The following is a 23500-nucleotide window of genomic DNA, read 5'->3' on the forward strand; positions in this document are numbered from 1 at the left end:
TGAAAAAGTGGAAAAAATGGATACATACTTTACATCAGCCAGGAAGAGACATGAGGAAAATCAACATCATTATCAAAGAACTTTTCAGATCCTTCAGAACCAAAACATCGATTTTTTTAATTTTCTTTCTTGTTTTCCCTGTATGATCATCCCCTTTCAGGTTTTCTTTATGGGTAGTGTGAGGGGAGGCCTCGATAGGCCGCCTTATTCTGGAATGTGTCAGTGGTTCATTAATCACATGTTATTATTAAGTGAAAATGATAATAAAAATTAAATTGGATAAAAACTTTAAATGTTTAATAAACCCAAAAACCACAAGGACTCCATGTTTTTTTAATATTTAACATTTTGAAGCACTCTAATACCCTTTTTGGTCCAAGCTCGTGTGCTATTAATTATGCCACCTCCCACTTCCCCCTCCATCCATCCATCTCTTGACCCCACCCCCCATGGTGACCCCACCCCTGAATCCCGGGGTCCTGGTTCAGTTGGAAGCAGGACTTCAGTCTGAGCAGCATCTCTGAGGTCCTGCAGCTCAGGAGGAAAGAGCTGCCTGGATGTGAGGAAGAGAAGGAAACAGCTGACTCAGGAAGTAGACGTTTTGTTTTTATTTGTGAGTCAGTGGGTTTGCGCCTTTGATGTTTTTGGTCTGATCTGGAGCACCATGAAGATGCTGTGGACCTGGATGATGATGACGATGACAATAATGATGATGGGACTCTTCCTCTCAGGTTTGGTTTCGTTTGTTCTGTCAGAACCTTCAGCTGCAGTTAAAAATAATTCTGATCAGAATGTTAAATCAATTAAAGACAAACTAGACAAACTATTTTCTGCTCTAATGTTGTCTTTTATTTTGAAAGCTACTTTCAGTGCTCCTCCTATTTGAATGAAGCATCAACTTCTTGATTTTTCTTCTCCTGTTTTTGTTTGTTGCTTGGTTGGTTGGTTGGTTGGTTGGTTGGTTGGTTGGTTGGTTGATTGGTTGGTTGGTCAGTTGGTTGGTTGGTCCATGTGCACCTTGTGATCAAGTTCAGTGTGTGTGTGTGTGTGTGTGTGTGTGTGTGTGTGTGTGTGTGTGTGTGTGTGTGTGTGTGTGTGTGTGTGTGTGTGTGTGTGTGTGTGAGGAGGGGTCACCAAAGTGAAGTTCATGGTCAGGGTCGGGGGGGAGGGTTCTGTGACCTCATGGGTCCCATCTGCAGTGTGGGGGTTTGAGTGGGGGGTGGGGGACTGTCTGAGAACCCAGATGGGAGGCGGCACATTGAATCCTAATCCAGCAGTCGGGCTCATCAGCTGACCCCTGACCCTTCACGTCCTTGTGTCTTCAAACAGAACCACATATGTCCTTTTAGGATTAAGGTTTCTGACACCATGAGATCCACAGAACGTTTGAGGTCCACCTCTAAACCAGAAAGTCGATCAGAACCTATCAACGCCTCAGGAGGTTCAGGTTGTCCTCCCAGCAATCTTCAGAATGGATCCTTTAAAGAGCAGAGACAGAACTACATCTGGGTTTGAGTCAGAAGAATCCAGGTCTGGTTCTGAAAGGTTACAGCAGTTCACAGGGATTAAAAACTACTATTAAAAAAAATAAATAAATAAAAAATAAACATAAATCCAGTAATGGGGTTTGGAATTGGGCTAACATGTTCTGATCCCTATAAAAACCATCCTGCAGCATTTGGACCAGCAGAATCTAAGCGACCGTGGCCTCAGAGTCAGGCTGATGGCTCGCTCTCATCTCCAGCTGTCCTTCCAGTAACGGATAAAAACAGGGTTCATGGAGATTCTAGGACAGGACTTGTTTTCTAGTGGAGCCAGAGGAGCTGGTGGAGCTCCTGGCATTGGAGATGAGGAGGAACGGAGGAACCAGAATAAATATAGAAGATCAATCAGGAGATGAGACACGGGGTTGGTTCTGATGGGCTGACAGACTTTATTCTAACCTGGACAAGATGGAGCCCAGTCCACAAACTAGATAACAGAAAGTTCTGTTTCTTTGGGAGTCCAACAAAATTTGTCCTAGCAGGACCTCAGAAACGATTAGACATCAGGGTCGCGGTCAAGTTCTGGACTGGTGGCCTTTGTGGTCGTGGTTCTGAGAGTCCGACAGCTGCAAGTTTTAGTTGTTCTGTTTAGGGGGGGGGGGGGGGGGGGGGGGTTGTTGTGTCTGCACCCCCTTGTTGTTCTTTTTGTTGTCTCTCATAGTTTCAGACATGGGGGGCGGCCTTCTGCTGGAGGACTCAGGGTCTGGGGGGGGTTGTCAGATGGGGGAGGGATGGGATCAGTATGTATGTCGATGGATCAGACTTGGGGGTGGTGACATCATTAGCTGGGGGTGGGGTGGGGGGTGTCTGGGAAAATCACCTCCGCAGAGTTGAAGTTCAGGGGAGTGGGTGCCGGGTTCAAAGGTTATGGAAATGATCGGGTATCCTGGAGAACTTCAGGTCTAGGTTGTGGCTCAGAGGAAGAACAGCTGAACGTCTTTTGGAGGGTTGCTAATTTGATTTCAGCACTCCTCAACTACCTCCAGAACCCCCAAGTTCTCCCCAGAAGACTCTGAAGCTGCTGGAACTGAAGATAATAAAAAGTGAAAGCAGCTGAGACTGAAAGAGATGGGGTTAAAGGTCATCTGACTGTTTGCTGCCTTCTTCAGCCTGAGTGTCTGTAGGGAGGAGCTTTGATGGAGCTGTCAGTCAAACTCCAGGAGCTTCAAGAAATCAGGAACCTGCATCTCTGTATGACCAATTATACAATTAGACCAGATGACCTTTGAACCTGCATGGACAGGTATTAGCTCAAAATTGTCATCCAAATTCACCAAAACCTGTTTTCTCATAAAGTTGTAATACATCCATTTGGTTCTGACCTCTGGAGGCCAAAGCTAGAGTTTTAAACCAGACTGATTCATTAACACCAAGATGAGTCTGATTCTCAGCCTGATCACTTTCCACCATCCTCCAAAGTTCATTTGCTAGCTGGGTTTGTGTGTTTGTGTGTATTTTGATGTTGCAGGGTAAACTCTGAGTTCTGACTGCAGGCACAAGCCGAATGTGACCAGCAGTTAACCTGTTGTGTAGTCCATCCTCATCCTTACCCTCATCATCATCACCATCTTCATCCCACTAGTGAGTATCAGAGTCTGCGTTCTTGTTCCTGAGATCCCGGTCCTGGTTCTGGCCAGACTCTTCGTTTGAAGCAGACTCTCCACCTGCAGCAAGTTGGTGTCTCTCAGATTTCTGACCGTTTGCCAGCTGAGGGGTTTCCTTCTGCAAGTTGGAGACAAACAGTTGAAGGAAGCTGAATTTAAAGATTTGAATTCCCATTCAGGTTTTATATATATATATATACACACACACACACATATATATATATATATATATATATATATATATATATATATATATATATATACATATATATATTGGGGATGTGAATCTTAGAGCAACTCACAATTTGATTCGATTCCAATTCTCGAGGTGCCGATTCGATTCAGAATCGATTCTCGATTTAAATCAATTCACAATCAATATTAAATTTTTGCTTACCTTGTAAAATATAACAAATCTTTAGTTACCTAACAGTAGCTTTGAAAGTAATACTTTCTTAGTTGCTCTAAGATTCACATCCCTTATATATATATATATATATATATATATATATATATATATATATATATATATATATATATATATATACATAGAGAGAGAGAGAGAGAGAGAGAGAGAGAGAGAGAGAGAGAGAGAGAGAGAGAGAGAGAGAGAGATGTGTGTGTGCATTTCAAGATCTTAATGAAAAAAAGGAAATCTGAAACTAAAATGAGCTTCAGTCTGGACCCAGACTTGAAACCTGGAAGCCCCATCAGAGAGAGCAGCTGTGACATCAGCCTCTTTGTGAAGAGATCTGATGATGTTGAGGTCAATTAAATCAAAGTATAACAAATGTTCTCACAAGTCCAGGTGACAGTGGTGTCAGGGTGTTTATGTATGTGCCTTATGCTACTGAGTAACCAGCTCAATGGCCTAGTGGTAGAGTGTCCGCCCTGAGACTGGGAGATCAGGGTTCGATTCCTGGTCGGGTCATACCAAAGACTGAAAAAACTGGGACCCAATCCCTCCATGCTTGACATTCAGCATTAAGGGGTTGGATTGGGGGGTTAAACCACCAAATGGTTCCCGAGCGCGGCTGTGTCTGCAGCTCACCGCTCCCCAGGGGATGGGTCAAATGCGGAGAACAAATTTTGCACACACATCAGTGTGTGTGACAACTAATGGGACTTTAACTTTAACTTTACACATGAAGATCGATGCTAATGATAAACTAGTCAAAGTGAAGAACACTCGTCAGACTCTGCTAGGGTTGCAGGATAGAAACAGAGCATAATAGAGGAGAACACAGAGAGAGCAGATGTCTACCATGTTGTGTAACTGTTTCAGAGATAACTGAGGAACTGTACCGCTTTGTACCGTACCTAAATTCACTTCCTGTTTGTTCCCATTGAGACTCCTCCTCTGACTCATCTGTCTCTCCTCAGGTGTGATCGGAGCTTCAGAACTAGCCTTTCTGACAGAGCCCAGTGATGTCATTGCTGTCAGGGACAACCCTCTGATGCTACACTGCCAGGTTGAAGGGGAAGGGCCTATCACCATCACCTGGAGACGGAATGGTGTTCCCGTGGCAACAGGTGTCAGAGCAGCTTTGCTCAGTAACGGAACATTACTCATCAGGAACTTTTCCAAGAGACGGGAGAGCAACGACACCGATGCAGGAGAGTACGACTGCGCCGCAGAAAATCGTTATGGGATGTTAATCAGCCGTAAGGCACGCGTTCAGCTGGCCTGTGAGTGCTAAAACGCAACAACACACAAATGCAACAACATGAAAAACATGCAACAACGATATAACACACAAAAATATACAACAAGATGCAACAACAAACGCTAGAACTGGAAATTTGATGTAACATAACCATGTCTGAATTCCGGAACCTCTCCAGCTCTCCCAAAGTTCCTGTCTCACCCTCGGTCACTCGCTGTGGATGAAGGGGGCGTGGCTAGACTCAGCTGCCAGGTGAACGGGATCCCAGAGGCCAACATTACCTGGCAGAGAGACAGACTCCCACTGAGTACCACTGACCCCAGGTAGGTTTCATGCTCATCACATGGAGCAGATGCTGTTACGAACGTGTAACCATAAACGATTCAAGTGTGTGTTTAATGTATATCTGAACAGAACTTCACCGCTGTGTGTGTCTAGGTACACTCTGCTTCCTAACGGAGTTCTGCAGATCACCAGTGTTCAGCGCTCTGACAGCGGCCTGTTTCGCTGCATCGCCTCAAACATCGCCAACACACGCTATAGTCATGAGGCCCAGCTGTCCATCACTGGTAAGACAGGGCAGGAAATCCCAAACAACCACCATAACTAGGAGACCAACAATGTCATCTTCTGCTTATACGTTTGCAAGGGCAGCAGCTCTAGCAGGAGTAGCAGCCATAGCAACGGTAGCATTCATAGAAGCACAGCACGTCTAGCAAGGATGCCCAGACCATCCTCTCTCAAACAAGCGCTACCTGCCCAACTGGTGGAACCCAAAATGTGCTGCCAGACCAACGTGGAAACTAAATCCTTCTGGAGGACCAGCAGTACTGTTGTCCATTCCTCCTGAATGCCCATTATGCAGAGAAAACCTCTTTCTGTTAATCTTGTTCTTTGATAAATTACTCAAAGCTCATATTCATTGCTGAAGGTCAGATGGACGATCAACCTGTAAACCAAGAGCTTCTTTTTCTAGCTTAAATCCATCTTTACCTAAACAGATCAGTTGAGAGCCACATCCCTGCAGATGCTCAGATCTGCCTGTCCACATCCCTTCTTCCATCACCAGTTTTTGCCTAAACAGTCGCCGGTGCCAGTGTCCATCTGCTGGTTCTGGTAACCCCAAGCCTTCATATCAAACCAAAGTCCAGGCATAAAAACTCAATATCAGACCAATCACAGAGCAGGAAGTTGTGAGTTTTTTAACCTTACAGGTTTTTTGTGTGTTTGTAGGTCCAGTTGCAGGTTCTAGAACCTACAAGGAGCCTATCATCCTGTCTGGACCTCAGAACCTCACTATCAATATCCACCAGACTGCCATCCTAGAGTGCATCGCCACAGGGAATCCGCGTCCCATTGTGTCCTGGAGTCGCCTTGGTAACAGCAACATATCCAAGTGATTGATCTGAGTAACTGATCACCTGTAGTGACCTGTCCTGATCATCATCTTTCTCAACCAGATGGGAGGTCCATCGGGGTGGAGGGGGTCCAGGTTCTTGGAACAGGGAACCTGATGATCTCAGATGCAACGCTGCAGCATTCAGGAGTTTATGTTTGCTCGGCCAACAGACCGGGCAGCAGGTCCAGAAGAACAGCGCATGGGCGTCTCGTGGTTCAAGGTAATCAACCAAACACGTTTATTTATCCTGGAGCCCAGAAGTCCAAATGCCACATCAGGTCCAGATCAGCATTGGAAGAGCAGCTTCAAATTCTAGTATTTTCCCAACAGTTTTTACTTCCAACTGCAGTTGACCTGAGCTGATGCTGCCATTCTGTTGTGCGTCACTATGACGACCAGTTTATTGGGCTTATTTCTGAGCAACCGGGGTAATAAAAAACATTAAGATTTGTGTGCATTTGACTTGCTCATCTATAAAAATCTGAAGATTCTGTTTTCATCAGATATCTGGAACAACCTGAAATGAATAGAAACATCAGCTGGTTGTGGCGGACGAGGGGACGTCCTCATCTCTTTGTGTTCATCTGTTGACTTTTCACTTTTCTCTTTGTGCGTCACTGCCAAGTTCAGGTCACTGCTGATGACCTCTGATGCCCCTGTAAACCCACGGGTGTGCACGTCACTGTGTGTGTGTGTGTGTGTGTGTGTGTGTGTGTGTGTGTGTGTGTGTGTGTGTGTGTGTGTGTGTGTGTGTGTGTGTGTGTGTGTGTGTGTGTGTGTGTGTGAGAGAGAGAGAGAGAGAGAGAGAGAGAGAGAGACAGCTGCACTTGTCTTCAAGGGTTCTTCATTTACAGAACCTTCATCTGTTGGTTTACTGTTTTTAAGAGACTGCTTCACCCCATTTCTTTGTTTCTACTCATTCATCAATCACAATCCACATCCTCCTGCTCCTCCTGCTCCTGGTCCGGGAGTGATGAGACAGGTAGTGATGTAATTCTAACCTCCTTGCTTTATTTGATCTAAGACCACATCTTTATTGTTCTTGTCATTTTTAACAAAGAACAACAAGATTAGAAGGTGTGGTCCCCTCAGCGTTTGGCACGAGATAGAAAAGAGACAGGAATCATAAGATTAGTCATATAAGACATAAAATACAATATAAGTACAATATAAATACAAAAAAGTCTGTTTATGGAAATATTGCACTGGTTTAGGTTGGGTCTCTGCTGCAAACTGGGAAAGAGATATGAGGGAATTTTTTTTGGGTATCCAGGGATAAAAACAGTTTCTGAAGCGGTTTGTTCTGGTTTCCATTGATCTGTTTCTTTAGCCTGATGCAGCAGCTGGAAAAGGCAACGCAAGGATGAATCCTGGGAGATGTTTGTTGTTTTACCAGGAGGTGTAGATCTGTTCCAGGGTGAGGATGGTACAGCTGATTATCTTCTCTGCCATCCTGATGGCCCATACTGCACACATGTTCACGAGGACCCTTCTTCAGCAGCTCTATCCCGGGTCATCCTCCAGCTGGAGGCCCAGAAACCCAAACACCAGTGATCTCTTCACACGACAGATTTTCAGAATTTTTTTTTGTCAACTAGAGCATTTGTTTCGGTCTCAGCTGTGACTTAGTCAGAGGTCATAGAAGGGGGTGGAGGTCAGAGGTCAGACGAGCTCTTTGTGTTTGTTTGTGCTTCATTAGAATATTGATTAGCATGAGAAGAGTTCCACTTAACAATGAGGACTTTATTCTCACAGACGGTCCGCCTGTCGGACAGGACACACGTCCGTGGTGTTCTCACGACTGCACTCAGACGGGTCTAGACCAAATGCCCCCATGTGTTCAGAGAACGAGAACAAAGAAAAGGTCCTCTGAGCTGCTTTTAGAAACAAAAAGCTGGAAATTATAGTTTTGTTTCATCTGATCAGAAACGGTTTTCATCTGAAACATTTCATGAACTCGCTGCTTTTTTAAAAACTTTAGAATCAGTCAGCTGAGCCCTAATCCTGCAGGTTAACGAGGCTGCGGCAGATCTGGTTCTCTGCTTATCAATTCTATATGTGAAGGTATTGCAGTCACATTTGTAATGCATATCTATTTTTATTAGATTTCTCTGCAACATTTTATTTATTTATTTATTCATTTATTTATTTATTTATTTATTTATTTATTTATTTATTTATTTATTTATGTCAGTTGGCGGATTGATCAGCTGTTTGGATCAATCCAACTACAGAGAAATTTGTTGCATTGGACAAAGAAATCTATGTAAAAGTAGGAGAATAAAATGTAGAACAAAGTTCTAATATTAATCACCCCAGTGTGTTTTGTTGGGGGTGATGAAGATGTGTGTGAGAAATTTTGTCGTCTCTTCATAAATCAAGTTAACGCTAATGAACCCCATGCACGAACACACACACACACACATGCTGAAAAAGGTCGCTCCTCACCCCCTGCCTTTCCCTCTGACCCCTGACACCACACATGCACACACACACACACACACACACACACACACACACACACACACACACTTATTTTGCATATAGAGTGGAAGGGGGTGGGGCATCTATGGTTAGTGTGAGGTGATAGAGGCGTGTGTGAATCCTGTTTCGCTGTTGCTGTGGAGACAAGGTGCTTGGAGGCGAGACGGCAGCTGTTTGTCTGCAGGGTAGAGGGGTCAGAGGTCAAACTTGAGTTTCAACTCAAACACAAAGAAGTTCAAGTTCATGGTGAAGTTTTCACACAAATGCATGAATTTCACATCCAGCCTATTTATTGGAGTTTACTTTGTCTTAATCTCAGCAGAAAGGTCTCATTGAGCATCTTCTCCCAGGGTCCTGGTGTCAGACCTAGTACTGGTCCTGTTTTTTTATCTTTGTTTTTTCAGGATTTTGTCTTTAGAAAGCACTAACACCAGATTTATTAAAAGGTTTTGCTTGGTAAATGGCCTGTACATAATCTGTATTTATATACCTTGTATTCATTCGGCATTCATTCACCCATTCACAAACACATTCATACTCTGGTGGAAAAAATCTTAGAACATAAGCTTTCTGTGTTTAGTGCACTTTTAATTACACTTCTGGATCATACAGGGAGACAGTGAAGTGATGCTGAAACTGGAGAATTTGGTCTCTCATCCTAACTCATCAGAAATCTAGCAGCAGTCCAGAATCACTGCCAGATGGCAGATGTTCCAGCTGTGAATGAGAAAACTGCAGAAACTAAAATCAAACTCAGTGGCACCTACTAACAAAACAAACCAGAGACAATTAATTCATTTTTTTTCTTTTGCTTTGCAGCTCCTCCAGAGTTTGTGCAGTGGCCTCAGTCTGTCTCCAGACCAGCAGGGGGCAGCGCAGTCTTCAGCTGCATGGCCACCGGCGTCCCAGAGCCACATCTTATCTGGCTGAAAAATGGCAAACTTCTGACTCCTAGTGGAAATGTCAAGCTTACCAATGGAAACACGTAAGACCAAAAAAACAAACAAAAAATATGAACCTGTTTAAAGGCATGAACCAGATTCTGCATGAACTGTACTCTAACTCTAACTGTACTCGAACTCTCAGTACACTTGCCATTACTCGCATCACTCCTGAGGATGAGGCCATCTATCAGTGCATTGCAGAGAACAGCGCAGGTGCCAACCAGGCCAGTGCCCGTCTTGCGCTCAGTCAAGGGCCTGACCTCCCTGAGGCCCCCACTGGGTTCCGGGCTGCAGCACTCAGGCCTAACAGCCTGCAACTGACCTGGGACAAACCAGACCAACAAATGGATCAGCAGATCATCGGATATGTCTTGCACATCAGGAGGCTGGGAGGTAAGAGGGCGGGGCCATCAGGTGATACTTAAAGTTGGAACGTCTAACTGTCAAACATTCGCTGAACTCTGTTGGGTAGAGCTGAGTTGTGTCTGTTCTGATTTGATAGAATTATGATGTTGAACAAATCTCATTCCACCAACCATGTTTTAGTGTTTTGTGTTGTATGATTCCCCTAGAGCCAGACAGTGCCGAGCTGCAGGAGGCTGTCGATAAAAACAGCTTTATGCACGACTTCAACAACCTGGAAGCTGCCACTACCTACTCTATCTACCTGAAGGCCTACTCTGCACAGGGGGGCAGTCAGCAGACCAGCGCCATCAGGGCCACCACATTGGGGGGAGGTTTGTATTTTGGAACACACTCATTCAAGACTCAACTTCAAACTCATCTGAGATGCACAAGACTCGCCTCAGACTTACTCAAGACTCAACAAAAGCTAACCCGAGACTCACCCAAGATTCAGCCAAAACTCAAAAGGAACTCATCCAAGACGCACTCGAGACTCACTCAAAGCTGGCTTGAGACTCACTTGAAACTCACTGAGGAATTAAACTGGAACACACCCAAGACACCGATGCAAGAGCAGACTCAGCTGAGATGTACCAAAATCTTGAGCAGTACTCACACATGACTCACCTGAACCTGAAACCAAGAATCATGTGAGACTCACCTAAATTTCAACTGGAAAAAAAAAATGACTCACCTGTGACTCACTTAAGAATAGCCTTCGACTAACACTAAACTTATTTGAGACTCACCTTAGACTCTCAGAAGACTTCCTTAAGACCCGCCTTAAAGGCACTTGAGAATAAAACTGCGACTGAAAATCACAATCCTCTTTGTGTTCATTAACCACTGTCTTTGGTTGTCCTACAGTTCCCAGTCCTCCCAGTTTCTTCACTAAGGTATTGAACCAGTCAGCCATGCAGGTGTACTGGGAGCTGCCCAGTAAACCAGGAAAGGTAGAAGGCTTCAGACTAGAATACCATGAGGTTTCCAACCCAGATGTCAAAGGACAGGACACCTTTCCTGAACACATCAACACCCACACTATCTCCCACTTGGGTGAGTAAGAGGATCAAGCATGCTCAGGTGTGGCAGGTGAAGGCCCAGCTCCCTCTTACCTCGCCAGACTGTTATAGGTGTGGCAAGTAAAGCTGTGCTAAATGAGATGCTGAGGTGATAACTAGGTGGTATTTTTGCGTGTGTGTGTGTGTGTGTGTGTGTGTGTGTGTGTGTGTGTGTGTGTGTGTGTGTGTGTGTGTGTGTGTGTGTGTGTGTGTGTGTGTGTGTGTGTGTGTGTGCATGTGTTGTTGAGCAGAGCCAGCAGCAGTTTATGAGATCCAGTTGGTGGCGTTTAATGGAAACGGAGACAGTCCGTCCACCCGCCGTTTGGTGTCTCTGTCAGAGGATCAGGTTTCTGCCACAGGTAAGGGCCTTTCTAAGTTCTCCATAGTACCAGTTTAACCAGCATAAACCAGACAGGTTTGTGTCCCACAGCTGGTCAGACCTGTAACTGCGACCAGGCTGCTGGATCCATGTCCACTCTACTTATTGGCATTCACAGCGGCTTTGCCTGCATCCTCTGCTGCCTGCTGGTTGTTCTGCTGGTCTACAGACGCAGGTGGGTCCATCATCCTCCTGACCACCACTATCTTTATTATCATCATCATCATTGCCATCATCATCATCATTGTCACTGTCACCATCATCAAGATCATCATCACAATTACCATCATCATCATCATCATCTGCCTCCTCATCACCTTCATCGTTACCATCAACATCATCATCATTATCATCTACTTCATCATCATCATCATCTTCTTCCTCTTCATCCTCTTCATCATCACCATCAATATCATCATCATCATCTCCATCATCCTCCTCACCACCACTATCTTTATTATCATCATCATCATTGCCATCATCATCATCGTCACTGTCACCATCATCAAGATCATCATCATCTTCCTCTTCATCCCCTTCATCATCACCATCAATATCATCATCATCTCCATCATCATCCTGATCATCACCACCACCTTCATCATCTTCATCACCATCACCATCTTTATCATCATCATCATCATCATCATCATCATCATCACAATTACCATCATCATCATCATTATCATCTACTTTATCATCATTATCATCATCATCTTCATCATCTTCCTCTTCATCCTCTTCATCATCACCATCAATATCATCATCATCTCCATCATCATCCTGATCATCACCACCACCTTCATCATCTTCATCACCATCACCATCTTTATCATCATCATCATCATCACCATCATCATCATCATCTTCCTCTTCATCCTCTTCATCATCACCATCAATATCATAATCATCTCCATCATCATCCTGATCATCACCACCAACTTCATCATCTTCATCACATCACCATCTTTATCATCATCATCATCATCATCATCATCACAATTACCATCATCATCATCTGCCTCCTCATCACCTTCATCGTTACCATCAACATCATCATCATTATCATCTACTTCATCATCATTATCATCATCATCTTCTTCTTCTTCTTCTTCATCCTCTTCAACATCACCATCAATATCATCATCATCTCCATCATAATCCTGATCATCGCCACCACCTTCATCATCTTCATCACCATCACTGTCTTTATCATCATCATCATCATCATCATCATCATTGCCCTTCACTGTTTTACTCTTCTTTCTTTCAGTTTCTTCTGCAGGAAGACAGCCAGCTGGGAGACTCCGACAACTCTTAATGATGTCAGACGTTCTAAAGGTGATACACCTGAGAGCAATGAGCTGAGCCAGGTAACACACCAACACGAACACTTAAAGGTAATGAAGAAATTCATTCTAAAATCAGGAAAATATAACTAAACTGACCACAATGAAACTGCACCGAAACATCAAACATGGTTCTGATTGGTCCACATCATACAGTGCAGACAAGACATATTATTGTGAATTGAGGAAAGTTTACTAAACAACCACCAAAGAAAGCCACACTCCACCTCCAATCAGAGCCTTCCACCATTAGAACTTGTTTTCAACCACGTCCCTGCATACAGGAGAAGTTCTCTCTGAGCTCCAGTCTGGTTCCTTGTTCAGAAATAGCAGCTGAGCCAGACACCAAAACTAAAGTTAAATCCTTAAAAAACAAATTGGAGTTATCGTTACTGGTTTCAGAACTCCAACTCTACCTCTGAATATCTCTCCTTTGCTTTTCTTTGCCTACAGAGATGTGACTCCACCCCTCCTCCAGTGATGGTCATGATGGAGTCAACCCTATCTGCTGCATCCTCAGGTGCTGGATGATCCAACACCCCTGGACCCTGATACCCCTGAACCTTGATACCCTCCCCCACCCCCACCCCCCCACCCCACCATGAGCTCCAGCTGATGATTGCCTCCTCTCCTCCTGAGATCTCAGACTGACGGACATTTGATTGCTGCTGCTGCTGATGTTGCTGCTGATGATGATGATGAGGAGGAAGTTTCAGAGTCTGATTCCACAGAGGACAGAAATCTTTAAAACACCCCAGAACCTCACAGCCCACTTCAGATGTCCACCTGCTTTGACTACAATTCATGGCATCTTACCTTCACACTGAAACCAAAGCTGAATTTTATCTTTTACTGATTTGATGTTTGAGGAAATTTTCTTCTCAGAACTTGCTTTAGCTGGTCACATGACCTGGCCCATCCTCTGTGGAATCAGAAATCCATTCCTGCTGAAACATCAGCTTTAATTGGCTTGCTTCAGATGTCATTGTTGATGGTTCCTGAGATGATGAGCTGACCTGAAACTAGATCCTCAGAGGGCATACCTCACTTTACCTGTTGGTCCTCTGAGGTCCAGATCCAAAAGTATTCTCTGGTCGGCAGGTGGCAGCAGAGGACATTCTTCTCCTCTGGTGTCACTGTGTTCACCTCAGTCAGGATGTGGAGGACAGCAACAGTCTGCTGGACCTCCCCTCTGCCCCCGTCTTCTTGACTCCATCACCAAACTCTCCACCTCCAAAGAGCTCTACCTCAGCCTACTTTCAGGCCACTGCCTTCCTTCTGCTGCTCTGGCCAACCTACCTCAAAACCAAAAGCTCCTCTGGAGTGCACTGAACATTTATTCTGTTCCTTCCATTGCTGATGTCCCAACAGCACCAGGAATCCTCCTGACTTCTGACCTCCTTTGTTCAAAGAGCAGACGTTTGAATGGATGCTCCATCGCTGGTGTTTATGACTCTTGTGGCCTTTCCAGTGTCGCTTCTGTGTCCCAAAGACTCTCCAATTCTGAACTTCAGCACGCCACAAACACATTTTCAGTTTGATCATCTAAAGTATTCAAGAAGGTGAAGTTTAAGTTTCACCAGCTGAAACACCAAATCCTAAGATGAACCTAACTTTACTGCAGCTTCACTGACCCACAGATCCACCATGGAGTCCTCAGATCACAAACCTGATCCAGATGGAGAGTCTAGGTCCTGGAGCCTCATGGGAAACTGCAACATTAAATGACTGATGGAGGACACGTTCTGCTGATGTTAATGGAAACATCTCACCTTTACCTGAGCAGACACAATGCCGAGTCGATTCACTTGAAGGAAACAGGTGAACCCTCTGCACATGTTGGACATTTCAGAGTGATGTCTCAGTCTCTATGACTTTATTTGATAGTTTTAAAGTTCTATTTTGGTGAGCCTAGTCACTTCCTGTGCGCATGTGTCCATGTTTAAAGTCTCCTGTACTGTCGTCCTGCAGGTGAGCAGCACCTGCAAAAGCTTTCTGTTGAGTTTCAGCCAAATATTCCTCAAATGTACTGAATGACGTCCAAAGAAAATGATTCAAACTGTTTGTTTTCACTTTGCTTCCTGTTCAGAGTCGAAGAACAAACAAAACCAAAACCAGTTCCTGTTGTTTCCTCGTCTAGCCCAGAAAATCGCGTTGGAGAACTAATAGGTGAAAATATATTTCCTAATGTTGTAACATGACAAGCTTTTAGTTTCAGAACCAAACGAGTGAGAGATGGAAACACCCAAAGCTCCTCCAGACAGGTGTGTGTGTGTGTGCGTGCGTGCGTGCGTGCGTGCGTGTGTGTGTGTGTGTGTTCATGTTGTTAGGGCTTTATAGTGACCCCTGACCCTGAGGACATACCTCCTCTCATAAGATACTTTTAAGCTGTGCCTTTAACCTTTGACCTGGCAGTTGTCTTCTGTCAGTATTAGACTTAAACTGGAAATGTCAACTTATAATTTTCCTCTTCAGTTTCCATGTCTGAGGTCTCAAGTCCCATTGTGTCCCATTGATTCTCCTTGAGCCTCAATTCCCTCCAAGTCTAGAGTCCCATTGAGTATCGAGTTCCATCAGTTCTCAAGTCCCAATGAGTCTCTTCGAGCTTCTAGTCCCACAAGGTCAAGAGTCCCGTTGAGTATTGAGTCCTATCAATTCTGGAGTCCCCTTGAGCTTCAAGTTCCACTGTGTATAAAGCCCCATCAGTTCTTCAGTTTTATTGATTCTTGAGTCCCACAAAGTCTCATGTCCCATTGAGTCTTGTGTCCCATCGAGTCCCATTGATTCTCAAGTCCTATCGAGTCTCCTTGAGCCTCAAGTCTCACCAAGTCTAAAATCCCATCAACTCTCAAGTCCCATTGATTCTCCTTGAGCCTCAATTCCCACCAAGTCTAGAGTCCCACTGAGTATTAAGTTCCATCAATTGTCATGTCCTATTGAGTCCCCTTGAGCCTCAAGTCCTACTGTGTATAGAGTCTCCCATCAATTCTTCAGTCCTATTGATTCTTGAGTCCCACAAAGTCTCACGTCCCATTGAATTTCTATTAATCTAACTGAACTCTACACAAGCTTTTCTGACTTGAACCCCCACCAGTAACACAGGCATTCAGAATTTTCTTACATTTTGCTCTGTTTGTGTTGGACGAATTACAGATCTGCAGTGTCTAAGTTGAGTTTGGTCTAAAACTGCACTTTGACATTTGAACCTAACTGACCTTTACTTGCCTTTGCATTGACCCTGATTAGTTCATAGTAGGTCTGAGCAAAGGCAACTGGAATTCTTACAGTTCTTGAAGATGTTTCACTTTCTTCTGAAAGAGATGTGTCAATTTTAATAGGAACAAAGCTGGTTGGTTCCCTCCGTTGCCCTGTTGCAGTGTGTTGCTGTCACTTGGAGGCATTCAGATTTTTTATATGAGCCATTGAATTAAGTCATTTCCCCTCCCATGTAGCCCACCAACCCTGCCTCCCTACTGTCCTCAGGGTCACATGTCCGGCTCGTCCGGAGCTCCTAGCTGCCTTTCCTGTCTCCGACATGAACCGAATGTCTCAGCCAGATCAAAGTCTTTAATGATGTTAACAATTTCTGCTGATCTATTTCTAGAACTCCCTTTTTTGGGTTCCATTTGATTTTTCTATTGTTGCTTTTATGCAACAAAGAGGAAACTCAGCCAAAATGTTATAATTGCTAATAATATTATAATTGTAGTCTTTAAGTCCCATCCCTATTTTTTGATTGTTTGATTATTTCTGTAAGTTGGATGATGTGAAAACATTTTTAGAGAATAGAAAAAGTTTGACTTTTCTCTTGATTCCTGATCAGGATGTTGAACTATGACCTGGATCAGCTGGTTCCACTGCCCCGTAGAAACAACATTAGGCCGTAGAGATAGTAGCAATTTAAGGCTAGAACCAATGACAAAAGGAACGCTTTACTATTAAATAAAATTTTTCTGCTCTAAACATTTTATATTCATATAGTTGTAGAAACAAAAGCATCCAAAGCTTTAATCGACTTTTTAAACTCCACTGAAAGGAACAGAATAACAGAGTTGGGTTTATTTTTTACAAACATGATGAAATCAGTTTATTTTTAAGATATAGTTCCCATTCAGATGAATTTTTTACCCTGAAATTTATTAAATGTATTGTTCTGCAGAACGTTTCTGTCCTTCTGGTGTTTAAAAAACCAAATAAAACTGGAGTAGAAAAGTCTTTCGTTTGGTTCACTTTTGGTCTTATTTATTTGTTTATTTATATATTTTATTTATACGGATTCAGATAAATATGGAATCTCCGGGGCATAACCACTAACAACAGGTAAGATGTGAGCTAGAAGAGAAGCAGAAAGTCAGGGCTGAGAGATCGGCGCAGACTTTAACGAACATATTGGTGAAGGGAACAGAGGTGACGGGCAGGTTTGCTACCATGGATAGGGAACGAAGATGGACAGATAGTTGTAAACTTTGCAAAAATAATGAAAATGACTGTTAAGGCAGGAACACAGGGTGGCTTATGAGAGTGGAGGGAGGACCACGAAGGGTAACGGTAAGGAACGACATAAGGATTTGTCCAGGTTGGTAAGGCAGAAAGATAAAGATGGAACTTGTCATGTAGCAGGTTAGGATGACACAAGTATGGAAGTCTGAGAAGTGGAGGTAGAGTTTTTGCTGATTTTTAAGAACAAGGAAATGTATAGAAGAAGAAGTTAAAAGCTCATAAACACAAATAAAATTCAAGTCAAAATTCAGATCTTTATTCTTTGATTCTGCAACTGAATCTTTTGAAACTCTGTAAAATCAGAGTCATTTAGAACAGAGAGTCAGTGAACAAATCATCACAGTCACTCCGCACCTGCTCAGTCTGTCATAGTCTAGTTGGGGGCGGGGCCTGCTGGTCCTGCTCCCCACTATGTTGACCCGGTCTAACAGACAGCCGGGCCACAGATTGTGGCGAGGTGTTGCTCCCCGACCTGCGGCAGCAGGCCGCCAGGTCAGCCCGGAAGGATGGAGTGTAGAAACCATAGATGACAGGGTCACAACAGGTGTTCAGGTTGCCAAACACAAACAGGGCGTGATGAATGTACTCAGGTGTGACTTGGAGCATGTCGGGCTGGAACCAGTACCAGATACCTAGCAGGTAGTACGGAGTCCAACACACCACAAAGGACAGAACTATCACCACAGTCATCTTCAGAGTCTTCATTCGTGCCTTTGGGATGATGTCAGTGCCACAGCGACGCAGGTGTGACTCACCTGCTGAAAATGGAACGGACTACTTTAGCTTATATTACAACAGGATGCCACACAGTGGTGAAAGTAATCGTATCCGTTGAAAATAAATGTCATCAGCGCTGGAAGGGACCTAAAAATGAGTACTGTGAACCATCAAAAATCATGATTCCTCAGATCTGGTTCAATTATGGGCCATTCCCATCTGTACCGGGTCGGCCCGGGCCGGGTATTCCCAGTCGGCCCCAGCCTGGCCCGGTTGATTCCACACATGCTTGTCTTAAGCCCACGTGGGCTGATTCCACCCACCAATCAGAGGCTTGCTCTAATAGAAGGTGTGAATTTGCTGTCAGCAGTGGGTGTGTTGGCCCTGGTCGGCCTGAAGCAGACACCTCGAGAAGAGGGCTGAGAATGAGCCTTGGTTGGCCCGGAAAAATACCAGGCCACCCAGATATGTAAACAACCTACGCTACCCGGCCCGGGCCGCCCCGGTACAGATGAGAATGGCCCAATAGTGATTCATCAGGTAGCTAACTGGGTAGATTAGAGATTATCATGAGTCCATTTTTAATGTTAAGCTGTTCTAAAATATCTCTGAACCAGACTAAACATGGCTGCTGTTAGCTGTTGTGATTTTTTTGCTGCTCGCTAGGGACAAAGCCCCCCTAAAGGTAAAATCCTAGAGCAACCCCTGATGGTAGGCATGAATGGGTGTCTTTGAACAGTCAGGCATTTGGTGCAGGTATACTCCAGGTGTGTTGTGCAGTACCTTTGTTCTGCAGATGCTGCTGGTTGATGTGCAGCAGGATCCGGCTGTAGCAGAAGCTCATCATCAGCAGTGGGACGACATACAAAGTGATGAAGTGAAACATGTTATAAAAGGTTTCCTGCCACTGATGTCCGAAGCTGCCATGAGATGCACACTGGATGAAGTCTGCTGATTCCACCCTGATGGTCCTGAAGATGAAGAGCTGCAGGGATGCAGGAGGAGAAACAACCCTTGTAATGCTGTTTGGTGTGATGTTAGCCCTGCTGCTCAGCTCAGTTTGTTTCAGTATTTTGCTAGCATGTTAGCATTGCTAGCATTTCTCAAAGAAAGCCAAGGGATCAGGCAGCCTGAGCTAGCAGCAGGAGGCTCCGTGCATTTAATCCTTGATCTGAGAGCAGAACATTCCTGCAGGGATTTCAATGTGATCACATGGCTGACTGTGAGAACTTTCCCCTGCAGCTGGGTTCTGGGACCGGCAGCAGGAACTCTCTGACTGTGTTGAGATGAGCACGCTCAAGGGAATCTTTGATCATGTGACCAGCTGATTCATGTGTAGCTGTAGTAACGTGTTACCTCCCACATCCCTGACCTTCAGACTCATCACCTCTCTTACATGAATGTGCAGACGCAGCTAAAACAGATGCTGCAGCAGATAAGCTCTGATGTTTTCTGCAGAGGGATCAGAGAAGGCTTCCTCTGCAGAGATCAATCGATTAGTTCAGCATTTGGACAGCTTGGGTTTCTACAATCAGGTGAGAGAGGGGCTGCAGGTGTGTTGTGGTTTTCTCAAACAAACCCATATTGTCTTATTAAAATTGTTATGGTGAGGGTGAGTGTTAGAGCAATCTGATTATAAAGCAGCAACATATCAGTAACATCCCACACCTTATGGTTGATCAGCTGGGACAACATCTACCTGTGGTGCTAATTACCTGTGGGGATGCAAGAAGCAGACTCAGACTCCAGGCCAGCAGGAGCATGCATCGGTTCCTGCGATGTGCGCTCAATGCATCCAGTGGGTGCAGGATGGCATGTTGGCGATCGAGGCTGATGACCACGAGGATGAAGGCAGAGGCGTGCATGGAGAACAGCTTCAGAAAGCAGAGCAGTTTACAGAGGGCATTGCCTCCGTACCATTGCACTGTCACATTCCACACTGCATCCAGAGGCATCACCACAAACGTCATCATCAGGTCAGCTGATGCCAGGCTAAGCATCAGCGGCCGCAGGTGAGATGACAGCCGCCGGCCACGCCCACACCACACACTGGCCAACAACGCAAGGTTGCTGCAGGCAGCAAACAGGAAGAGGAGTAAAGTGGCTCCGACGCGGAACTGGGCGGCCCGGGTGAAAGTGGGAGGCTCCCAGTTTGTGAGCGGGGGATACTGAGAAATGTTTGGAGGGGGCGGAGCTAAAGAGCTGCTGGGAGGAGTCAAAGATGAGCCATTTTCTGACATCCTGTAGAGGAATAAGAAGCAGAATGGTGGGAATTTGAGTTATTAGTGTTAGCATAGGAACTGATGCTTCTGCCTAAACCAGAAAACAGAGCATTCAGACTCCTCTGGTCCTTCTGCTCCACTCAAACGGAGAAAAACACCAATCGGGTCGTTCTAGGGCCCCTGAAGAGCCGAAGTGTGACAGCAGCTGGTTCTGCCCTCAGATCAGATCTTCTGATTGCATTTCCTGTTTGGCTGAGATCTGATTGGTCAGTTGTCAACCTGCTGTCTTGCCATCCAGATGCTTTTCTTCCTGTTTCTAAAGATGTCTCTGATACTCCTGTTGCAGCTTAAAGACTGTTCCCATAGCAACAGGATCATGCCTCTAAGAGGAGTCATCTGGTCCGAATCACCTCTTTGATCTGCACCCAAACAGACCTGCTCCCGAACCCATCCATCCAACCACCTACCACACACACACACACACACACACACACACACACACACACACACACACACACACACACTGCAGCTAAAAATATCCACCAGACTTTCTATTCTGAAACATGACCTGCGTGCGTGCGTGTGTGTGTGTGTGTGTGTGTGTGTGTGTGTGTGTGTGGTCACCTTGACAACCTGTGTCTCAGGGACCGCAGAGTCCTAGGCCCCGCCCTTTTCACCTGATGGGTTCAGAGCTGCAGGCTATTTGATCTGAACACACACATGATGAAGACATTAGGAGACGTGTCTCATGGTGGACACATGATGGACAGAGGTATCTTTCTCCTCAGCCAACATGAAGCGAGCGAGGAAGAGGTGTGTCTCGGGTTTGTTTTGTTGTGAAATGACAAATTTCAGGTGCTGAACTGAACTGCTGCAATGCATGCCGGGAATGACACACACACACACACACACACACACACACACACACACACACACACACACACACACACACACACACACACACACACACACACCTTTTTCAGAGTAAAAAAACACCTAGACAAAGATATCCCAAATGTAATCTCAGTTTGATATTTAAAGATTTTGTGATTCTGATTGTATTTTCCTAATTCCTGTAATTTCACAGAATGCTACACTAGATGCTCCTGTTCAGATCTGTTTGCTACTAAGACTCTTACTGTGAAGGAATCTGTTTTACCTGCTCAGCAGCTCTGAATCAGATCTCCTTCTTAGTCCAGAGTTCTCTTCTCCTCATGTTCCCCCAAGAATCCAACAGAGAGAAACCCAAGCTAAAGGTCTAGCCACAGAACCTGGTCTACCTTGGATCAGGATCTTCAGCAGCACAGCAGCTGATCTGAAACACCGTGGTTGAAACCTGGTTGAAACGACTGCAGCAGAAGGCGGGGCCACAGCTAGCTGCCTGTGAGTGTGTGTGTGTGTGTGTCTGATCCAGGGTCAGTGTTATCAGAGAGAAACATCCTGTTTTATTTTTAAAAGCTGCTAGAATCTGATCCCAGGTCTGTCTGCATTCTGATGAGGTGTTTACACATCCAGGATGAAGATGAAATGATTTATGAGAATCACTGGGGGTGAGTGTGTGTGTGTGTGTGTGTGTGTGTGGAGCAGGAACAGAAAGCCTCAGACATACACTGCTGTGTGAACAGTATTGCAACATGAGCGTTTTGAGGGCTTGATAAACTTGAAGACTTTGAATAGGTGCGTTACAAATAGTCTAATTATATTTTAAATATAAATGTTTTGATACTGGTTTCATTATTTTAGGCTATTTCTTGTAAACTCAAATATTTTACCCCACAATGAAAATGTTATTGTGAAGTATTCCCAACTTGAATTTGATTAGTTCAGTAAATTTATAGAAAAAAAATAACTGGAAAATGTTGCCTTAATTTTTTTGAGTAATATGAATAAAACAGTCTTGTGTGGAAAAAACAACATTTATAAATAAAGTGGACGTCACCCTCTGTGACCAGAGTACCACTCTACCCACACTTCCTGTTTTAGAAATGCAAGCAAAGGAGGCATCGCTTGGTGGACCGAGAGTGGCACCAAGGCAGTAACAAACATCCACCCAAAAAAATACAGGATGAACTACGAGGATCTTTGAAACATGTTGTGTTTATTAAGAAAATATTTCATAAAAAGCCCAAATAAATAATTTATCACTTTACTGTCCAATCTCAAGAGCTACATCAAGGAACAAAACTGAGATCTCCATCTGGAAATAGGTGACGGGGCCTTCCATTTTCCACCTGTGCTCTTGGGCGTGGCTTCTACCTGCTGGGCCAGTGAAGCTTCACTACAAGTGGCCGTGAAAACAAAGAGATTATTTTTTTAACATTTGTGATTAAAAATGTTCATGAACAAAGATATGATGTCAGTTACCTGCCAGTGGGAGGGTTCTCTCTGTCCAATGACCGTTCACCTGGGAAGCACACGTACATCACCGCTGTTATCTGATTCTGACACCATAACGCATACCAGATGGGCTTGATTTACATCTTGAAGACCTAGTTTTCCTGGTGTTCATCAGGTGTGTGGTTTTATTCACATACATTTCTTGTAACCATTTTCCTAGCCTTGTCTATCAGGTGTTTCTTACCTTAACACACCTGGTTTAAGATACTGGGGAGGTAATTAGTACCTTGGACCCAGGTGTGTTGAAGCAGAGACGCTTGGAAAACATGCAGCACAATACAGCACCAGAATGAGGAAACATATATCTGAGGCCCTGTCCACACGTAGCCGGGAATCTGCCAAAACATAGTTATTTTTCTACGTTTTGGCCTGTCATGCACACGAAAACGGAGTTTTTTCCACATGAAAACGGATCTTTTTAAAAACTCTGGCCAAAGTGAAGATCTGCGTTTTCTCCGTTTTGGGTGTCTGTGTGTGGACAGACAAAACCGGAGTTTTAAGGTCCGCAACGTCACTTTCCGCGACAAAAAAATGCTGACATCACGTGTGCGACCTGTGTTTACACTAGCCGACAGCATGGATGCCCTCAGAGCTGCACTCGCTTTATCAATTGTCCAAGCGCTTTTTGCTTGTTTGTTTTTGCAAGTGGAATTACTGCTCCTTGCGGAAGACCACAGACGAAGGACGAGGTTAAGTACGGGGGACGTACTGCCGCCTACAGGTCTGGCATGTCCTTAACAACGTATTTATCCGGGTACATGTGGACAGAGTTTTTTTTTTTTTAACGAGGTGGAGTGGATGCAAGTTTTTGGAGGGGCGGATATTCGT

General features: G+C 44.5%; 3 protein-coding genes across 10 annotated transcripts in view; 1 reads left to right on the plus strand and 2 right to left on the minus strand.

Moving 5' to 3' along the window:
• The first annotated feature begins 503 nt into the window (after positions 1–503).
• LOC107379105 (immunoglobulin superfamily DCC subclass member 3) lies at positions 504–13426 on the plus strand. The gene is made up of 14 exons (XM_054740899.2): positions 504–731; positions 4532–4837; positions 4994–5138; positions 5254–5384; positions 6049–6192; positions 6276–6434; positions 9518–9683; positions 9785–10035; positions 10215–10379; positions 10915–11103; positions 11360–11467; positions 11539–11662; positions 12761–12860; positions 13290–13426. Exons 1-14 carry the CDS (start codon positions 665–667, stop codon positions 13365–13367), a joined length of 2133 nt encoding a protein of 710 aa, XP_054596874.2. The 5' UTR covers positions 504–664; the 3' UTR covers positions 13368–13426.
• Positions 13427–17570: 4144 nt separating this feature from the next.
• Positions 17571–22171, minus strand: gnrhr1 (gonadotropin releasing hormone receptor 1). Of its 3 annotated transcripts, none has more exons than XM_054740909.2 (5): positions 21435–22171; positions 20900–20983; positions 19769–20294; positions 18837–19038; positions 17571–18091 (listed from the first exon to the last, which is right to left on the minus strand). In XM_054740909.2, exons 3-5 carry the CDS (start codon positions 20291–20293, stop codon positions 17703–17705), a joined length of 1116 nt encoding a protein of 371 aa, XP_054596884.1. In that variant the 5' UTR covers position 20294; positions 20900–20983; positions 21435–22171; the 3' UTR covers positions 17571–17702. The 3 variants fall into 3 exon arrangements, with proteins under 3 accessions (XP_054596884.1, XP_054596883.1, XP_015805383.1); XM_054740908.2 differs by having other exon boundaries at positions 17571–18094; XM_015949897.3 differs by lacking the exon at positions 20900–20983 and having other exon boundaries at positions 17571–18094.
• A 183-nt stretch (positions 22172–22354) lies between these two features.
• Positions 22355–23500, minus strand: part of LOC107379232 (tetratricopeptide repeat protein 24) — a 15483-nt gene continuing 14337 nt past the window's right edge. For all 6 annotated transcript variants that reach the window (XM_054740905.2, XM_054740904.2, XM_054740906.2 and 3 more), the window contains 2 exons: positions 22640–22679; positions 22355–22553 (listed from right to left, as the gene is read on the minus strand). In XM_054740905.2, the coding sequence (XP_054596880.2) occupies positions 22442–22553; positions 22640–22679 (152 nt within the window). In that variant the 3' untranslated portion in view covers positions 22355–22441. The remainder of the gene's footprint in view (positions 22554–22639; positions 22680–23500) is intronic.

The sequence above is a fragment of the Nothobranchius furzeri genome, chromosome 5 (assembly GCF_043380555.1).
Source record: "Nothobranchius furzeri strain GRZ-AD chromosome 5, NfurGRZ-RIMD1, whole genome shotgun sequence".
In the NCBI taxonomy this organism is placed as follows: Eukaryota; Metazoa; Chordata; class Actinopteri; order Cyprinodontiformes; family Nothobranchiidae; genus Nothobranchius; species Nothobranchius furzeri.